Source organism: Globicephala melas, chromosome 7 (assembly GCF_963455315.2).
Source record: "Globicephala melas chromosome 7, mGloMel1.2, whole genome shotgun sequence".
NCBI lineage: Eukaryota > Metazoa > Chordata > Mammalia > Artiodactyla > Delphinidae > Globicephala > Globicephala melas.
Window position 1 is genome coordinate 32,316,697 of NC_083320.1, and position 14,904 is coordinate 32,331,600.

The window sequence follows — 14,904 nt, forward strand, 5'->3', positions numbered from 1 at the left end:
CGCGGCTCCGAAGCTTTCCCTCTCCGCCACCTGCAGTGTCCACCCACAAAGGGGTTTCTAGTGTGTGCTGGGCTCTCCTCCTTCACGGCTCCCTCCCACTGGTGCAGGTCCCATCCCTATCCTTTTGTCTCTGTTTATTCTTTTTTCTTTTGCCCAACCCATGTACATGGGGACTTTCTTGCCTCTTGGGAGGTCTGAGGTTTTCTGCCAGCGTTCAGTAGGTGTTCTGTAGGAGTTGTTCCACGTGTAGATGTATTTCTGGTGTATCTGTGGGAAGGAAGGTGATCTCCGCGTCTTACTCTTCCGCCATCTTCCGCTCCTAGAGCTTATTATCATTGGTAGATCAGTTTATTGATTTGGCTGCTCTATTTTTAAAAAATATATATATATTTTTATCCTTTTTCTCTTTTTGGGTGTATGTGTATGCTTTTTTGTGTGACTTTGTACAGCTTAGCTTTTACCATTTGTCCTAGAGTTCTGTCCATTTTGGTTTTGTTTTTTTAGTATAGTTTTTAGTGCTTGTTATCTTTCGTGGATTTGTTTATTGGTTTCGTTGCCCTCTTCTTTCTTTCCTATTTTTAATTACTTTTTTATTTTTAATTACTTTTTATTTGAATAACTTTATTTTATTTTTCTTTCTTTCCTTTCTTTTCTCCCTTTCCTTCTGAGGCATGTGGCTGACAAGGTCTTGGTGCTCCAGCCAGGTGTCAGGCATGAGCCTCTAAGATGGGAGAGCCGAGTTCAGGACATTGGTCCACCAGAAACCTCCCAGCGCCACATGCTATCAAACAGCAAAAGCTCTCCCAGAGATCTCCATCTCAATGCTAAAAGGCAGCTCTACTCAACGACCTGGTAAGCCACAGGGCTGGACATCTCATGCCAAACAACTAGCAAGACAGGAACACATCCCCACCCATTAGCAAGAGGCTGCCTAAAATGATAATAGGTTCACAGACACCCAAAAACACACCACCAGACATGGTCCTGCCCAGCAGAAAGACAAGTTCCAGCTTCATCCACCAGAAAAGAGGCACCAGTCCCATCCACCAGGAAGCCTACACAACCCACTGAACCAACTTTAACCACTGGGTGCAGACACCAAAAACAATGGGAACCACGAAACTACAGCCTGTGAAAAGGAGACCCCAAACGCAGTAAGTGAAGCAAAATGAGAAGACAGAAATACACAATAAATGAAGGAGCAGGGGAAAACCCCACCAGACCAAGCAAATGTAGAGGAAATAGGCAGCCTACCTGAAAAAGAATTCAGAGTGATGACAGTAAAGATGATCCAAAACCTTGTAAATAGAATGGAGAAAATACAAGAAATGTTTAACAAGAAACTAGAAGAACTAAAGAGCAAACAAACACTGATGAACAACACAGTAAGTGAAATTAAAAATTCTCTAGAAGGAATCAATAGCAGAATAACTGAGGCAGAAGAATGGATAAGTGACCTGGATGATAAAATAGTGGAAATAACTACCACAGTACAAAATAAAGAAAAAAGAATGAAAAGAATTAAAGACAGACTCAGAGACTTCTGGGACAACATTAAACACACCAACATTCGAATTATAGGGGTCTCAGAAGAAGAAGAGAAAAACAAAGGGACTAAGAAAATATTTGAAGAGATTATAGTTGAAAACTTCCATAATATGGGAAAGGAAATAGTCATTCAAGTCCAGGAAGTACAGAGAGTCCCACACAGGATAAATCCAAGAAGAAACATGCCAAGACACATATTAATCAAACTGTCAAAAATTAAATACAAAGAAAAAATATTAAAAGCAGCAAGGGAAAAGCAACAAATAACATACAAGGGAATCCCCATAAGGTTAACAGCTGATCTTTCAGCAGAAACTCTGCAAGCCAGAAGGGTGTGGCAGGACATATTTAAAGTGATGAAAGGTAAAAACCTGCAACCAAGATTGCTCTACCCAGCAAGGATCTCATTCAGATTCGACAGAGAAATTAAAACCTTTACAGACAAGCAAAAACTAAGAGAATGCAGCACCACCAAACCAGCTTTACAACAAATGCTAAAGGAACTCCTCTAGGCAGGAAACACAGGAGATGAAAAAGACCTACAATAACAAACCCAAAACATTAAGAAAATGGTAATAGAAACATACATATCGATAATTACTTTAATGTAAATGGATTAAATGCTCCAACCAAAACACGTAGACTGGCTGAATGGATACAAAAACAAGACCCATATATATGCTGTCCACAAGAGACCCACATCAGACCTAAGGACAGATACAGACTGAAAGTAAGGGGATAGAAAAAGATATTCCAGGCAAATGGAAATCAAAAGAAAGCTGGAGTAGAAATTCTCATATCAGACAAAATGAACTTTAAAATAAAGACTACTACAAGACACAAAGAAGGACACTAATAATGATCAAGGGATTGATCCAAGAAGAAGATGTAACAATTGTAAATATTTATACACCCAACATAGGAGCACCTCAATACAAAAGGCATATGCTAACAGCCATAAAAGGGGAAATTGACAGTAACACAATCATAGTAGGGGACTTTAACACCCCACTTTCACCAATGGATAGATCCTCCAAAATGGAAATAAACAAGGAAACACAAGCTTCAAATGATACATTAAACTAGATGAACTTAAATGATATTTATAGGACGTTCCATCCAAAAACAACAGAATACACTTTCTTCTCAAGTGCTCGTGGAACATTCTCCAGTATAGATCATATCTTGGGTCACAAATGAAGCCTTGGTAAACTTCAGAAAATTGAAAACATATCAAGTATCTTTTCCGACCACGACGCTATGAGACTGGGTATCAATTACAGGAAAAAAAATCTGTAAAAAATACAAACACATGGAGGCTAAACAATGCACTACTTAATAACCAAGAGATCACTGAAGAAATCAAAAAATACCTAGAAACAAATGACAAGGAAAACACGATGACCCAAAACCTATGGGATGCAGAATAAGCAGTTCTAAAAGGGAAGTTTATAGCAATACAGTCCTACCTCAAGAAACAAGAAATATCTCAAATAAACAACCTAACCTTACACCTAATGCAATTAGAGAAAGAAGAAGAAAAAAACCACAGTGTTAGCAGAAGGTAAAAAACCATAAAGGTCAGATCAGAAATAAATGAAAAAGAAATGAAGGAAACAATAGCAAAGATCAATAAATCTAAACGCTGGATCTTTGAGAAGATAAACAAAATTGATAAACCATTAGCCAGGCTCATCAAGAAAAAAAGGGAGAAGACTCAAACGAACAGAATTAGAAATGAAAAAGGGAAGTTAACAACTCACAATGCAGAAAGAGAAAGGATCATGAGAGATTACTACAAGAAACTATATATGCCAATAAAATGGACACCCTGGAGGAAATGGAAAAACACTTAGAAAAGCACAACCTTCCAAGACTGAACCAGGAAAAAATAGAAAATATGAACAGACCAATCACACGCACTGAAATTGACACTGTGATAAAAATCTTCCAACACACAAAAGCCCAGGACCAGATGGCTTCACAGGCGAATTCTATCAAACATTTAGAGAAGAGCTAACACCTATCCTTCTCAAACTCTTCCAAAATATAGCAGACGGAGGAACACTCCCAAACTCATTCTACGAGGCCACCATCACCCTGATACCAAAACCAGAGAAGGATGTCACAAAGAAGGAAAACTACAGGCCAATATCACTGATGAACATAGATGTAAAAATCCTCAAAAAATACTAGCAAACAGAATCCCACAGCACATTAAAAGGATCATACACCATGATCAAGTGGGGTTTATTCCACGAATGCAATGATTCTTCAATATACTCAAGTCAATCAATGTGATATACCATATTAAGAAACTGAAGGAGAAAAACCATATGATCATCTCAATTGATGCAGAGAAAGCTTTTGACAAAATTCAACACCCCTTTATGATAAAAACCCTGCAGAAAGTAGGCATAGAGGGAACTTTCCTCAACATAATAAAGGCCATATATGACAAGCCCACAGCCAACATCGTCCTCAATGGTGAAAAACTGAAATCATTTCAACTAAGATCAGGAATAAGACAAGGTTGCCCACTCTCACCACTACAACACAGTTTTGGAAGTTTTAGCCACAGCAATCAGAGAAGAAAAAGAAATAAAAGGAATCAAATTGGAAAAGAAGAAGTAAAGCTGTCACTGTTTGCACATGACATGATACTACACGTAGAGAATCCTAAAGATGCTACCAGAAAACTACTAGAGCTAATCAATGAATTTGGTAAAGTAGCAGGATGCAAAATTAATGCACAGAAATCTCTGGCATTCCTATACACTAATGGTGAAAAATCTAAAAGTGAAATTACAAAACACTCCCATGTACCACTGCAACAAAAAGAATAAAATATCTCAGAACAAACCTACCTAAGGAGACAAAAGACCGGTATGCAGAAAGCTATAAGACACTGATGAAAGAAATTAAAGATGATACAAATAGATGGAGAGATATACCATGTTCTTGGATTGGAAGAATCAACATTAAGTAAATGATTCCACTACCCAAAGAAATCTACAGATTTAATGCAATCCCTATCAAACTACCACTGGCAGTTTTCACAGAACTAGAACAAAAAATTTCACAATTTGTATGGAAACACAAAAGACCCCGAATAGCCAAAGCAATCTTGAGAACGAAAAACGGAGCTGGAGGAATCAGGGTCCCTGACTTCAGACTATACTACAAAGCTACAGTAATCAAGACAGTATGGTACTGGCACAAAAACCGAAAGATAGATCAACGGAACAGGACAGAATGCCTAGAGATAAACCCACGCACATATGGTCACCTTATCTTTGATAAAGGAGGCAGGAATGTACAGTGGAGAAAAGACAGCCTCTTCAATAAGTGGTTCTGGGAAAACTGGACAGGTACATGTAAAAGTATGAGATTAGATCACTCCCTAACACCATACACAAAAATAAACTCAAAATGGATTAAAGACCTAAATGTAAGGCCAGACACTATCAAACTCTTAGAGGAAAACACAGGCAGAACACTCTATGACATAAATCACAGCAAGACCCTTTTTGATCCACCTTCTAGAGAATTGGAAATAAAAACAAAAGGGACCTAATGAAACTTCAAAGCTTTTGCACAGCAAAGGAAACCATAAACAAGACCAAAAGACAACCCTAGAATGGGAGAAGATATTTGCAAATGAAGCAACTGACAAAGGATTAATTTCTAAAATTAACAAGCAGCTCGTGCAGCTCAATAACAAAAAAACAAACAACCCAATCCCAAAACGGGCAGAAGACCTAAACAGAGATTTCTCCAGAGAAGATATACAGACTGCCAACAAACACGTGAAAGAATGCTTGACATCATTAATCATTAGAGAAATGCAAATCAAAACTACAATGAGATATAATCTCACACCGATCACAATGGCCATCATCAAAAAATCTAGAAACAATAAATGCTGGAGAGGGTGTGGAGAAAAGGGAACACTCTTGCACTGTTGGCAGGAATGTAAATTGATACAGCCACTATGGAGAACAGTATGGAGGTTCCTTAAAAAACTAAAAATAGAACTACCATATGACCCAGCAATCCCACTACTGGGCATATACCCTGAGAAAACCATAATTCAAAAAGAGTCATATACCAAAGTATTCATTGCAGCTCTATTTACATTAGCCAGGACATGGAAGCAACCTAATGGTCCATCAACAGATGAATGGATAAAGAAGATGTGGCACATATATACAATGGAATATTTCTCAGCCCTAAAAAGAAACGAAATTCAGTTATTTGTACTGAGGTGGATGGACCTACAGTCTGTCATACAGAGTGAAGTAAGTCAGAAAGAGAAAAAGAAATACCGTATGCTAACACATATATATGGAATCTAAAAAAAAAAGAAAAAAAAGGTCACGATGAACCTAGGGGCAAGACGGGAATAAATACACAGACCTACTAGAGCATGGACTTGAGGATATGGGTAGGGGGAAGGGTAAGCTGTGACAAAGTGAGAGAGTGCCATGGACATATATACACTACCATACAAAAAACAGCTATCTAGTGGGAAGCAGCCGCATAGCACAGGGAGATCTGCTCGGTGCTTTGTGACCACCTAGAGCGGTGGGATACGGGGGGTGGGAGGGAGGGAGATGCAAGAGGGAAGAGATATGGGAACATATGTATATGTATAACTGATTCACTTTGTTATAAAGCAGAAACTAAGACACCATTGTAAAGGAATTATACTCCAATTAAAATGTTAAAAAAAAAAAAATCTTCCACAAACAAAAGCACAGGACCAGATGGTTTCACAGGAGAATTCTATCCAACATTTAGAGAAGAGCTAACACCTATCCTTCTCAAACTCTTCCAAAATATAGCAGACGGAGGAACACTCCCAAACTCATTCTATGAGGCCACCATCATCTTGACACCAAAACCAGACAAAGATGTCACAAAAAAAGAAAACTACAGGCCAATATCACTGAAGAACACAGATGCAAAAATGCTCAAGAAAATACTAGCAAACAGAATCCAACAGCACATTAAAAGGATCATATACCACGATCAAGTGGGGTTTATCTCTGGAATGCAAGGATTCTTCAATATACAGAAATCAATCAGTGTGATACAGCATATTAACAAACTGAAGGAGAAAATCCATATGATCATCTCAATAGATGCAGAAAAAGCTTTTGACCAAATTCAACACCCATTTATGATAAAAACCCTTCAGAAAGTGGGCATAGAGGGAACTTACCTCTATGAAGGTAAGTAAGGTACCTCTATGAAGGTACCTCTATGAAATTAGAACACTCCCTAACACCATACTCAAAAATAAACTCAAAATGGATTCAAGACCTAAATGTAAGGTCAGACACTATCAAACTCTTAGAGGAAAACACAGGCAGAACACTCTATGACATAAATCATAGCAAGATCTTCTTTGACCCACCTCCTAGAGAAATGGAAATAAAAACAAAAATAAACAAATGAGACCTAATAAAACTTAAAAGCTTTTGTATTGCAAAGGAAACCATAAACAAGACGAAAGGACAACCCTCAGAATGGGAGAAAATATTTGCAAACGCTTCTGACAAAGGATTAATCTCCAAAATATACAAGCAGCTTGTGCAGCTCAATATGAAAACAACAAAACAATCCAATCCAAAAATGGACAGAACACCTAAATAGACATCTCCAAAGAAGATATACAGATTGCCAACAAACACATGAAAGGATGTTCAACAACACTAATCATCAGAGAAGTGCAAATCAAAACTACAATGAGGTACCACCTCACACCGGTCGGAATAGCCATCATGAAAAAATCTACAAACAATAAATGTTGGAGAGGGTGTAGAAAAAATGGAACCCTCTTGCACTGTTGGTGGGAATGTAAATTGATACAGCCCCTATGGAGAACAGTATGGAAGTTCCTTCAAAAACTAAAAATGGAACTACCATATGACCCAGCAATCCTACTACTGGGCATATATACCCTGAGAAAACCATAATTCAAAAAGAGTCACATACCACAATGTTCACTGCAGCACTATTTACAATAGCCAGGACATGGAAGCAACCTAAGTGTCCATCGACAGATGAAAGGATAAAGAAGAGGTGGCACATATATACAATGGAATATTACTCAGCCATAAAAAGAAACAAAATTGAGTTATTTGTAGTGAGGTGGATGGACCTAGAGTCTGTCATACAGAGTGAAGTAAGTCAGAAAGAGAAAAACAAATACTGTATGCCAACACATATTTATGAAATCTTAAAAAAAAAAATTGGTTCTGAAGAACCTAGGGGCAGGACAGGAATAAAGACGCAGACATAGAGAATGTCCTTGAGGACATGGGGAGGGGGAAGGGTAAGCTGGGATGAAGTGAGAGAATGACACGGGCATATATACACTACCAAATGTAAAATAGATAGCTAGTGGGAAGCAGCTGCATAGCACAGGGAGATCAACTCGGTGCTCTATTTCCAACTAGAGGGGTGGGATAAGGAGGGTGGAAGGAAGATGCAAGAAGGAGGAGATATGGGGATATACGTATACGTATAGCTGATGCACTTTGTTATACAGCAGAAACTAACACACCACTGTAAAGCAATTATACTCCACCAAATATGTTAAAAAAAAAAAAGAAGAAATATAAGGTAGACCTTACATAACTGATTCGGTTATGTGGACTATATTTAATTATATAAATTAAACCAAAGACTTTGAAAAATTGATGGATTAGTCAATTTTAGAAGAGTCCTGAACTTTTAAGATATACGAAAGTAATATGCACATTTTAAAACTCTTTTTATTCCAGAAGCATTCTAATCATTTATTCTATTTTAAAAATAGAATTGAATACCACCAAGTTACTCGAATGGCAAGAGAGTTAAAATAGAAAAGTTACAAAGATTTCAAAGAGAGGCCGACAGATCAAAATCTTTTCGTTTTAATGTTTTTAAAAATGTATTTTGCAATTAAAAATTGGTTTTTACTGTAGTAATATTTTAAATGGTCCCAAAATACAGGAATGGTTATGAAAATTATAATATATATATACAACATTATGTAGCCATCGAAAATGTTTATGAAGATCTTATAACATCATGAGAAGATGTTTATTGCAATGGTAAGTTAAAAGCAGAACTCAAAATTCCATATATAGTATAACCCCAGCTAAATTTTAAAAATCATTTAGAAGAAAAAAATATTAAAAGGAAATATATCGAAATGTTAACAGGAGATGTTTGAGTAGTGGAGAAAGGGCTTGTTTTCCTATTTTTTTCTCTTTTCTTTATGACATTTACAATGGAGAAAGTATAACATTAATTTTTTCTAAGTTCTATACAAAGATAATTTTATAAGGTCACTTAATCTATCCATTACTGAGGTAACAGAAAACAGCATTTAAACAAGTCATCAAGCTATCACATTTTAAGTGTAAAATTCGGTAAAAATTGGAAGAAAGCAGGCAAATTCTCACCTCAAGGCCGATCATTTTAACTTGACAACTGAGTTTTAATGAAACCATTAAAGTAGACTTCCCAGGACTTCCATGGTGGTGCAGTGGATAGGACTCCGAGCTCCCAATGCAGGGGGCCCAGGTTCAATTCCTGGTCAGAGAACTATATCCTACATGCATGCTGCAACTAAGAGATCGTATGCCACAACTGGGGAGCCCTTGTGCCACAACTAAGGAGCCAGCAATCCGCAACTAGGGAGGCTGCCTGCTGAAACTAAGGAGCCCTGGAGCCACAACTAAGGAGCCCATGTGCCGCAACTAAGGAGCCCACCTGCGGCAACTAAGACCTGGTGCAACCAAATAAATATTTTTTAAAAAAGATGTTTAGGGGGCTTCCCTGGTGGCGCAGTGGTTGAGAGTCCGCCTGCCAGTGCAGGGGGCGCGGGTTCATGCCCCGGTCCGGGAGGATTCCACGTGCCGCGGAGCAGCTAGGCCCATGAGCCATGGCCACTGAGCCTGCGCGTCCGGAGCCTGTGCTCTGCAACGGGAGAGGCCGCAGCAGTGAGGGGTCCGCGTACCGCAAAAAAAAAAAAAAAAAAAGATGTTTAGGGACTCCCCTGGTGGTGCAGTGGTTAAGAATCTGCCTGCCAATGCAGGGAACACGAGTTCGAGCCGTGGTCCGGGACGACCCCACATGTCACGGAGCAACTAAGCCTTTGCAACACAACTAATGAGCCTGTGCTCTAGAGCCCGTGTGCCGCAACTACTGGAGTCCGCATGCCACAACTACTGAAGCCTGCGCGCCTAGAGCCCATGCTCTCCAACAAGAGAAGCCACCGCAATGAGAAGTCCGCGCACTGCAACAAAGAGTAGCCCCCGTTCACCACAACTAGAGAAAGCCCATGCACAGTGACAAAGACCCAATGCAGACAAAAATACATAAATTTTTTTTAAAAAGATGTTTAAAATAAACAAAGTATACTTCCCTATCAAAATCACAGAGAAGATAATCACTAGACAAAAAGATAGAAACAAAAAACCTACTACTGAGTTTGTATTTTCCAAATCATACATGTGAGTTAACTCACATAATAAAGGCTGCCAGCGTTATAGATAGCCTATGTTTATTACATGTTCCTCATAGGCAAAATAGGAAAATAGTGTGGTCTTACTTGTGAAATATGATTGATTGAAGACTCCATCCTTCGAAGTTGGGACGCCTGGATATCCAGCATCTGCAGGACATTGTTGGCCAAGGTATTTATCAGATAGGCAACACTTGCTAAGGACTGGGTGGTGTAGGCTTTGGTTTCTTCTAGGGCTCGCTGCTTATCTGCTGACTAGAAAAACAAACAATCATTACTTCAAAGATAACCCATTCTATAGATCTAATCTTCAAAAATACTCATCAAAACCATTATGTTGCTGAATCTACACACACTAGTGTAAAATGCTTTGAAAACTAGTTATCAGTATTCATGTAAACCCAACAACTAAATTATTGACTTGACTTCACTAATATTTTCACGTTGAATAGGTTCATCTTTGTACAGATGCAAATAAAATCCTGAAGCTGTTGTTTAAAAAATGAGATCCGATGGATATTTTGAGTAATGACAGCAAGTACAGTACATAGCTTCTCAAGGTCACTGCTTGGAAAGGTAGCATTGATTTGAATGAGTAAATTCTGGTGTACATTTTTCTACTTTCCTGAATTCCTCTTTTCCTTTCACTCTAACATGTAAAATGCATTTATAAAGAAATGTCTGTTTAAAGTAATAATGACAAAATAATAATGATAAATAAAAATGATGAAGTAAATAAAATGGTAATAATCATGATAAATAATGATAAATTAAAATAAAAGTAATAAAAGGACACTTTCTTCCCAAGCATCTTAAGTATTATAACCCTATGGAACATAAACTGCCACGTATCATAAACCCTACTTGAAAAACGGAGAGTACACAGTAAAAAGTGGTGAAGTGATTATTTCCAAGGTCACAAAGGAAAGCAATTGTAAAGTTACATATTCTATACTGCTGGCAAACACCATTTTCTTGCCCTAGTTCTACAGAAAGACTCTACGGTTCAGTAGAATGTACACAAGTGTCTGAATCAGAAACCTTTTATCTTAATGTCAGTTCTACTATTACAGCATGTCATATTTTAAGCAGTTGTGAACATCAAGTAAGATAATGAATGTAAAACCACTTTCTAATACTATAAATCATTATATCTAACAAACATCATTACCTCTTTGAGTAGTCATTAACTGTTCAAAGTCCACTATGTCCCACTCTCCCCTCTCCCACACCGTTTAGGACTCTAAACTTCTTTAGGACTCTAAACTTCTAAACTTAGCTTAGAAAAACAGTCAAATAAGAAAAAGACACAGACAAGGATGTACACTGACAGTTAATGGTGAAAAAGAAAAAAACATGAGACTGATTAAACAATACATTCATATACTACCTTTATGCAGTAATGAAAATAGTATTGTTATGTATTACTGATATGGAAAAACATCTATGAAATAACTAATTGAAAGAGAGCTGGTTACAAAGTACCTTAACACAATCATCCTAGTTTTGTAGGTGACTGTGTATAAATGTAAGCACGAGAAAAAAGTCAGAAAAAGGCCCAAAATGTTAACGTAAGTTTTCTCTGAATGTTAGGAATGTAATTTGAGTCTTTTAATGATTTTTAATATGGTCTATTTTTTTTTTACCTTAGACATAAATACTTGTTATCAGAAAAAGTAAAGCTATATTACTTTGTAAAACCATAATGCATGCATTAATACAAAAGAGCAAACTTTAAGTGCTCTGTCCTAGTCAACTACTCACAAGGAATATTTGTAAGGAATAAGAGCACCAAAACAATTTTTTTTTTTTTTTTGGTTAAAACAATTTTTTTAATCCTTCTGAAATGTATTTTACATTTGCACACTTATTTAAACAATGATTTGGGGCTCAAGACATTTTTCTTGTTATTTCTAAGCGCCAAATGAAGCTTTAAAGTGTTGAGGCTGCTGCATGTCTGCTGTATGGATAAGTCAACCCTCGGACATTCACTAAGGTTTTATAAGAACCTAATTTTACAAGAGCGGATATTCTAAGTTTTAGAGTTTTGTGCTTGCTTCAGCAGCACATATTCTAAGTCTGAGATTGTTTTCCTATAAAGTTAAGTGCTGAATAAAAACCTGAATAAATGCAAACAGAACCTATTTAAATAAAACTGATATCAAAATTGCTGCTTTAACCTAGAAGCCTTATAAATGACAATGGAGAAGCTATAATATCTTATTTTACATATAAGAAATAGTGAACAACACTAATAGAGGTTATTTTGTAATTCTTAAACAATGTATGATAAGTAAACACCTGGGACTATATTCTTATCTTTTGCTACAACCAAGTTTAATTATCACAGTTATAGTTCATGCATTAAAGGCACTATGACACCTCAACCCAGTTATCTAATATTCCTATTTAAATGGGATTAAGTTCCTGAAAAAAAGAAGAAATTTAGATAAAGGAGAAAATTATCATAGGCTTATAGAGGAATATTATAATGTATGCTATGGTAAGTACAAATAGTCCTATGAGAAAAGATTCTTACATAGAATAAAGTGACTTATTGCCAAGAGCCATCCTAGGCAATGATTAATCCTTCCTACTTTGTTATTTCTTCACTTTCCCTCATGATACTGACTTCTTATCTCTACAAGGGGATGTTCCCAAAGACTCTTGTCTTCAGACTACTCTTCTTGCTGTACTTGCAACCCTTAGAAAGAAATTTCACTCCTTCCTTAGCTATCACTTCCAAGCACAGAATTTTTAAATCTATTTACATCTTAACTTCCATCTCTCCCAAACCCATATTTCTGTTTACATGGCACCTCACCATGTATAATGTGCCGTATCAGTATATCTATAACTCACCACCTTCCCCAAAACTACTTCCTCCTACTTTTGTTAATAACATTATTACTCCATCACCTCAGATATTTTCCAAATCTCTGTATCCTACACCTAATCCGTTTACATGATCCTTATATTCTATCTGTGCCAACATATCATTTCCTTTCTTTCAATTGCTACTGCCTACATTCTACTTCAGGCCCTCGTTATCTCTTGCCAGGACTACTATACCAGTTTCTAGGTCAGATTGTAGTATCTTACACGTGGTCCTGCAGATTCATCTTTCTAAATCAGTTCTGAAGCCCCCAGAGCTTCATCTTACCTACTTAAATAAAAAACTTTACTTATCATTTACAGTCTTCCTTAATATGGCCTATAACTTATCTTCCATTCAACCCTACTTGAACCTTAGATTACAGTTTAATTAGACTTAACAGTTCACAAAACAGACCTTGGTTTCTTACCTTTGTGCCTTTGCCTATTCTCTTCACCTGAACCCATCAACTTCACCAACAACCCATCCCCTACCTTATCATCCCTGATTGTGATACTGATCATTTCTTACTGAGAATTCCCACAGGATTTTGTTTTCAGGTTTACAGCACATACTTTATAATATCGGGCTGGCCATAAAGTTCGTTCGGGTTTTTCGCAAGGCGTTACGGAAAAACCCAAATGAACTTTTGGGCCAACCCGATATGTGCATGTTTCATTGACCCAAACTCCCACATGCCCTAGTGGAAAGACCTTGAGGGTAAGTATTATGCTTTCACATCACATTACACACAGGCATTACATATTATCTGTTGAAGTGTATCTTCCAAAATGTTCCAGAGAATCAAAGTTACTTCTATCACCCAATAGGCAGTGAGGGTGGGGAGGAAGAAGTGATATAAGAAAGATTTCTTTGACCTCCAGAAGCTTAGGCACCATCCATGGTACTCATGCCTTACTGTGTACCCCTAAAAAGAAAGTTCAAACTTGTTTTTCAATTTGATGTTCTAGGATGGGTGCTGAGAAATATGAAGAATAAGAACGTTACACCCTCTAGAGCAGCTCAAGACTGCAGTATTATTACCACTAGGTTACTACCATTATTTATTTTTCCTTTTCACTTCTACTAATAGGAAAACAGATTTGGTAGAGATTTAAGTATATAGATAATGGGGAGGGGGCAGGAAAACAATGATAATATTTAAGACGGACATGTATGGACATGCAGGAGAGAATTCTCCTCTACAGATCACACCCTTGAGATCTACTGTCTGTTTCTTTCTCTTCTCCAGCAGTAAATCTCTCACCCACTCTAGTCCAGCCTGTTACTCTACCTGGAAAATATGTAATTATTTTTGCTCTGGGTATAAACTATTACCACATTAGTTAAAGTACAGGTACTAAGTTCTCATTCAATCAGTTATCTAAAGTATTAAACAATTTCTTCTACACCTGCCATGATTAATTTCATTTCATCAGTTCATTTCAATAAACCCTTATTGACTGAATGTATATTACATGACACACATTGTACTATGTACTAGAATATGAAAATGAAACACGTTCTCTGCACTCAAGAAGACTTTAGTCCAATACAGAGAAAAGCATATAAAATAGAAAATGTCAATGCAGAATGGTCAGGGATATGAATGCCATCCAACTAGGAACACTATCTTATATGACCATCCAAGTGGAGTCTCACAGAATGGAGTTAATCCTGCCAAGCAGGAGTAAGAGAAGATATTCCAGGCAGAGCAAACAGCCTAAACAAGGGCACAGAGGCATGAAAAAGATTCTTGAATCCAGAACACATGTAAGTTTGGTATTATTAACATATCATCAGTTCACTACTGCCCCTACTTTAAGACTGAGACGTGCTGAAATTTAAGATTAGTATAGTAACTAACCGTTTTCTTTCTCACAAAATTGTTAAGAAATTAAAATATCACACATATAATTAATCTAGGTCATGGCAGAGTCATAGCACCTGATTCAAT

The 14,904-nt window shown here is 37.2% G+C and overlaps 1 protein-coding gene across 50 annotated transcripts in view; it reads right to left on the reverse strand.

The window, feature by feature from the left end:
* ABI2 (abl interactor 2) overlaps positions 1–14,904 on the reverse strand; it is a 102,042-nt gene that overhangs the window by 61,210 nt on the left and 25,928 nt on the right. For all 50 annotated transcript variants that reach the window (XM_060302003.2, XM_060302002.1, XM_060301991.1 and 47 more), the window contains exon 2: positions 10,160–10,327. In XM_060302003.2, coding sequence (XP_060157986.1) covers positions 10,160–10,327 — 168 coding nt within the window. The remainder of the gene's footprint in view (positions 1–10,159; positions 10,328–14,904) is intronic.